Source organism: Panicum hallii, chromosome 4 (assembly GCF_002211085.1).
Source record: "Panicum hallii strain FIL2 chromosome 4, PHallii_v3.1, whole genome shotgun sequence".
NCBI lineage: Eukaryota > Viridiplantae > Streptophyta > Magnoliopsida > Poales > Poaceae > Panicum > Panicum hallii.
This window is the reverse complement of record NC_038045.1, coordinates 27755796-27762195: the sequence shown is the minus strand read 5'-3', so window position 1 is coordinate 27762195 and position 6400 is coordinate 27755796. Positions and strand designations below refer to the sequence as shown.

Genomic DNA, 6400 nt, shown 5'->3' with positions numbered 1-6400 from the left:
ATAGCTGAGTAAAAAAATTACAAATGCACCATATATATATAAAATTTTATTCATACCCAATAAAATTTTAGAAAATAATATATATAGGACTAATCCAATAATGGACATGTCGCATATCAAGATAGGGCACACAAAGTATGTTTAGTCGTATACACCATACATTTATTCAATCATCGCGAATTCTAACATCTAAAAACATTCTGATAAGCCATTAACACTCACAATCTTCAAGCCTGTGACCTGCAGGAACAATATATGTGATTAGAAGGAGCACGAAAGCATATGACTATATAAGTGCATAAATACATAATATAAAGCTGAAGCATAGACACACCTTAGGATTCCAAGACATCTCTGTATACAATATTCTTCGTACTCTTTCCAGTAGGATCGATGTTCATGTTTCTCTTTGCAAAAACCCACGTACTCTTACGATGACCATTGTAGAGGCCATTATGAGAATCGAGATTACGAAGCAATATAACATGACAATTCTTGTTAACCTTCAACTCATGAGGGGGCAGCCCATTAGGAGTAATCGAATTGAGAAAATCAAGAGGATAATTGTTACGTGAGTCATCATCGACAGAGTCAAAGCTGTAGAAAACCTTCTGCTTCCCTGGAAATCTATCAATCATGAGTGCATTCACCGCATCAACATGTTCATTCCTGGTGGAGATTATCGCACGCTTGTGCATATATGTGGCAGAAGTGCAATTAGCAACATGATCCGAGAACACAAGATCAATAAGAATATCAATGGAATCATCCTCTGGAAGGTTCTGAATCAAAATGTCATTAGGCAGCCGCACGTAGTCACCATCAAATGCTTCCTTCATCTTGTTACCAATTGTTAATAGGTAATCTGCAAACCACGTATCAGTCTGAGCTCGCATGTTCTGGGTCAACCTGATCCGCCGAACACTTTTCCATATGTATGACCTCAGTAAGGTTGCATCTATGATCTGGGCTCTTGTACCACGGGGCACCATAGGAAGAACTTGTCTGACGTCACCACCAAACAATATAACCTTCCCTCCAAACGGCTTCTCACATCCCATTATATCCCACAACGATCTGTCAAGAGTCTCAACTCCCTGCCTTTTAGTCATACAACCTCATCCCATATTATTAGAGAAGCCCTTCTAAGCAACTCCGCTGTGCCACTCTGCTTTGTAAAACTACACATAGTATTGCCACTCAGCTTTATTGGAACCTTCAATCTGGAATGTGCGGTGCGCCCACCAAGTATAATGGAAGAAGCTATACCAGATGTAGCAGTAGCAACAGCAATAAGATCCATCGACCTCACCTTAGCAATCAAAGCCTTGTAGAGATATGTTTTGTCTGATCTGGGGTCACAGAACTACGCATATGGCGTACATATTCAAGGATAAAGGATGGGATATGGCCTACATTCTACACCAGTTATTACTACTCGTACAGGAGTAGGACTAGTCGTACAGGAGTAGGACTAGTCGGAATAGAAAGAAACTATCCGAGTACTTCTAAGCTAAGCTAGTATCGGGTTAGGATTTTCATGTAACCCTATTCCCAAGACTATAAAAGGCGGGCAGAGACCTCCTCCAAACCAAGACACAACATACAACACCTAAGGCAATACAAATCACCACACATGACGTAGGGTATTACGCTCTCGGCGGTCCGAATCTATATAAATCTTGTGTTTCTTGCACCTTCGAATTTCTAATCTCGACGACACCTACCTACAATCTACCACTTCGGGGGTATTAAACACCGATCCGAAGCGCGCCAGGCAGTAGGATCGTGGGATCCTTCGCGAGCACGATAGCAGAAATCAATAACTTCATGCCATCTTGCGGTACGTTCTTCCTCGAGGGCCTCCCGACGTCAACGGATGCGCGCATCGTGGGCTCCGGGCGATGCATCGTGCGCTAGGCGGATGGCCGCCATGTTATTCGATCGACGCAAGATGCATGCACCGACAAGCCAATAGGGAAGATTCTTTCACTTGTGTTTGCCCGATTCAATGTACACCTTGTTTTCATCCTCAAACAAAAGTTATATTCTATATATTTCAACCTGGTATGCGTGTGGTCTTCAATCCACGCCGCCATGCAAGGCACCGCGTCGTGTACACCGTGCGTGCACCGACCCGTCGAAGAACGGAGGAAGCTGAGCCACTTCCGCGATCAGCAGGCCCTCATCTACATCAAGTCGCTGTGGCCAGGATCCAGGACTCTCCTCGACATCGGGTTCAGCTGTCCATGCTTCATGAGGAATGCATGGTCATCTGTTCGCACCAATCATGATTCATGGTGGCCTTATGGCGAAGAACCACCGGATTGTGTCCCACCTGCTCATCGTGACCATGCTGGTGGCGCAGCTCGCTCCGGACGCAGCCTGCCCGTACTGCCCACCGCCGCCGATGTCTGTGCTGCCATCCCCACTGTCGCCGACATCCGTGCTGTGCCCACTCCCGCCGGCGTCCGCGCCACCATCCACGCCGATGGTCAAGTGCCTCAGGGCGCTGAGACTGCTGGCATGCGTGGACGCGCTCAACGGGATCGTAGCGCGAGAAGTGCTGCCCGCTGCAGAAGGGTATGGCTGACCTCGACGCCGCGCTCCACCTCTGCACCAACATCAAGGCCATGGCGCTCCCTGTCAGCCTCGTGCTACCCATCGCCATCGAGCACGGTCTCGGCTGCTTGACGGCTGCGACGATTCTGCAGCAAGCACCACGTCGAGGTCCTGTACCTGCAACGGTGAGAATCAGAGCTACAAGGCTCCCAGGAGCACATCTACAGCACGAGCGGCGAGGACGGTTGAGCCGGCGAAGCAACATGCAACGTCACTACAGGAAAATGGGTAACTTCCGACGGCTAAACCGTCGAAAGTTACCGCTAAACTGTCGGATAACTTCCTACGGTTTAGCGCTAAGCAGTCGGAAGTTTGCTCGACGGGCCGAAGTCGTCGGAAATATTAAACTTCTGACAGCTTAACCGTAAACCGTCGGAAGTTTATTAACTTCCGATGGCCTGGTGAAACCGTTAGAAGTTAGCCAGCAGACGGCGGCTGACGGCCGTCTCTTAACTTCCGACGGTTTCAACGGCCGTCGGAAGTTAAGCCCCGCAAACTTCTGACGGCTTCCCAGAAACCGTCGGAAGTTAAGCTTCCTAAACTAACAGCACAACTTGAAACCCCAAAACCAACCACAAACACTATATATAATCAAATTTCATCCACAACTATAATTCACAATCACAAATTGCACGTAGGTATACAATTCATATATCCACATACATAAACTTCACAGGTTCATAATCAAAGTTCACAAACTTCATACAAGTATTATATTAAATAAATTCATACAACAATAATGTTTCACTTAACTTTGGCCACCTCCATCACCTGGTTGAGTTGATCCGCCACTTCCAATGAATTGATCCGCCCAATTCGTTGTAGGATCAACGTGTGAGTCTCCCGGTGCCGCTAAGTTAGGTGGTGGGGTGTGAAAAGGCTATAAAAGATAAATGGACAAGATTAGTTTGAAAGATAACTAATTGGATAACTATGAACTAACATTTGAATCCTTGACTATCATACCTGAGGTGAAGCTGATGGCCAACCGGCCTGTGCAAAAGGTGGAGGTACCAGTGGTGGCACTTGTATATTCTGTTGGGTCGCTATTTGCTGAAAGATCAAATTTGTCAGCAAGAATGTAACTTAACCTAAGTTGTAACAATTAAGATTTACCTGCAGTATTGCACTCTGTTGTGCAAGTTGAGCTTGGAACAACTGCTGCTGTAGCTCCTGTTGTCTTACTCTTTCACGCAGCCTTACAACCTCCGCGCTGTCGTCGCCACTACTTGTGCTACGACTTGCTGACCGCGACGATCCCGCTCTTTGATGCGACGGCACCTGACTCGAGTCAATGACTTTGTCGAATAATGGATACCTAAAAATATTGACCAAATATAGCAAATTCAAAATATGTATTTTTGCTTAAATTATAAAATTAGATTGAAATTTAAAGAAATCTAACCGGCCATGAGGTTTTCCACCACCACTACTGTAAATGGCCTCATGATCAATAGGCACGTTTCTCCAATCATAACCCTCCCCATGGCGAGCAATCATTTGGTCACCATATGCCGCCTTCAAAGAACAAAATCACACAATTACATAAGATTGTTTCATGACAACTCGATAGTGCTAATTTTGTAAATTTAGACATACCAGACGCTCTGTAGCCGACTGAGAGCATAACTGATCCGGATTTGTAGGATCACATCCTCTATGACCTTCGAGGTAGACCTGAATATCACTCGGCGCTACACTTGTGCGAACTTCCTATACATACGACAAAAAATTAAAGAAGCATGCATTGATAAATGAAATTAATAGAATTCATTTTAAAGAGTTCACTTACAATGCGTTTGGCCAATCGGAAGTGCCCATCACCTCCGTAGGTGTGATAGGACTCAGTTCCACGATTTCCTCTATTTCTCTGGGAAATGTTTTTGAACTCATCCGTGGTCCAATAGTGACATAAGGCATGATAAGCCTCCTCACGTGTGGCCATCCATGGAATCATTTCCTGCACAACAATATTTCGTTTCAAGGTAACAAACAGAATCATACTAATTGCAACTTGCAACAGTTTACCTCGCGGTATTGCTCCTCAGTCAAGTAATATTTTCCAGCATCCCGTTTCTTCTCAAATCGTATCCCTTGAGTCCGTTCCAGATAAGAAGCAACAACCTGAATTCTGGCATAAGAAATCATATCTCTAACCACAATGTGTGCGTTATGGTGGAACACACGTCTGGCATGATCATCATAAGCTCCCTCCTCAGGCAACTTGTAGTATTTCTGCAAAAATTTTACACAATCAGTAGCCATCGTATGTAGAAAATTAAATCAGTATATAAGAGCAATCATACCCAAAACTCAGCCCAAACTGCCTTTTGGGTATTGCCGAACGTTATGTTGACACCATATCTATAATGATTCCAAGATGTAGCAGGGATCCGTTCACCAGAAACAAGTTCTACCATTCCAGGCCAAAGCATACGGCATATGTTACCTAAAATTTTGTTCACCTGTCTTAAATGACCAACACCTGGGAAATTAGGCTCAAACCAAGACCTACAAGTATATAAAACAATTAGAATCAATTCGGAATAAGGATTATGTACTAAAACATAGAAAAAATATACTAACCCATCTCCATTCGGTGTGATCACGCACTTTTCTTCTTCTCGTGGAGGTTTAGGCGGCGGTATCCAACCAATCTTCGACCGCCGCCTACGTGTCCGACCCTGCCCTCCGGATCCTCCAGCTTCTGACCCTCCAGCCCCAGCCCCAGCCCCAGCCTCTCCAGCTCCTGCCCCTTCATCACCAGCTACTGTTCCCGCATCACCAGCACTAGTCTCTCCAGCTCTTGACCCACCAACTCTTGACCCTTGACCTGCCGACCGAACACCTACAGATCCTTCAGACCATCTATCCCAACCACCTAAGTCATTCTCCCGGCCCGCCTCGTCCGACTCCTTGCTACTTGTCTCCTCGTCCGTCTCCTCTTCACTCTACAAAATACATAACATATTGCAGTAATTATATTGAATCTCAAAATTAGAATAAACATTACATATATACCTCATCTCTCTGGAATGCAATCTGCCCCTGCATCTCTGGAGGAAAGTGTTCCAGCAATTGTCTACGCCTTGAAGCTCTCGCAGAAGTGCCCGCAAACAGATCGTCATCTTGTCTCTTTGATAGCTTAGTGCTTTTCACGAAACTCTTTGCTAGGTTTTTTATCCTTTTTGATATCCTGTTAAAAAAAGAAGTTAGTACATCAATACAAGTATAATTAATAGTACATATAAAATAAAGGAAACATAAGGTATTTACTTATCAATCATATTCAAAATTAGGATCAAGTTGTTTTGTACGCTTCGAAGGACGCCAAGTAACTTTTTTCTTCTTTGGCACTCATTTTCTTTTTGGAGGAACTACTACATCATTTTGATCTCCCACTAATGCATCTGACAACAACTCTGTATCTATGTTGAAAGAACTCGGGAGTTCATCTACTTGATAAATTTCTTCAAACCCTTCTTGCAAATTTCTTTGATAATACACCTGATCGTCAGCGATGTGTATCCGTTCACGAGGATTGACCTTGTACACTACCCACCAGTCTTTTAGATCCCTGCATGGGTACGACATATAATACACCTGATCGACTTGGTGAGCGAGCACAAATTCGTTGCACGCACGTGTTCTGTTCTCATGTCGTACTTCTACCATACCGAATTGATTTTCTCGAGTGCCGTGATAGGGATCAAACCAATCACATTGGAAGAACACTACTTGAAGATTGTTCGGTCCCGTGAAGTCGTAAACAAGTATG

General features: G+C 44.5%; 1 protein-coding gene and 1 pseudogene across 1 annotated transcript; one reads left to right on the top strand and one right to left on the bottom strand.

Annotated features, from left to right (window-relative positions):
• Nucleotides 1–335: 335 nt before the first annotated feature.
• Nucleotides 336–1061, bottom strand: LOC112890427. Its single transcript, XM_025957317.1, has one exon. The coding sequence runs from the start codon at nt 1059–1061 to the stop codon at nt 336–338; it is 726 nt and encodes a 241-aa protein (XP_025813102.1).
• A 1247-nt stretch (nt 1062–2308) lies between these two features.
• On the top strand, nt 2309–2922 carry LOC112890426 (annotated as a pseudogene).
• Nucleotides 2923–6400: the final 3478 nt, after the last annotated feature.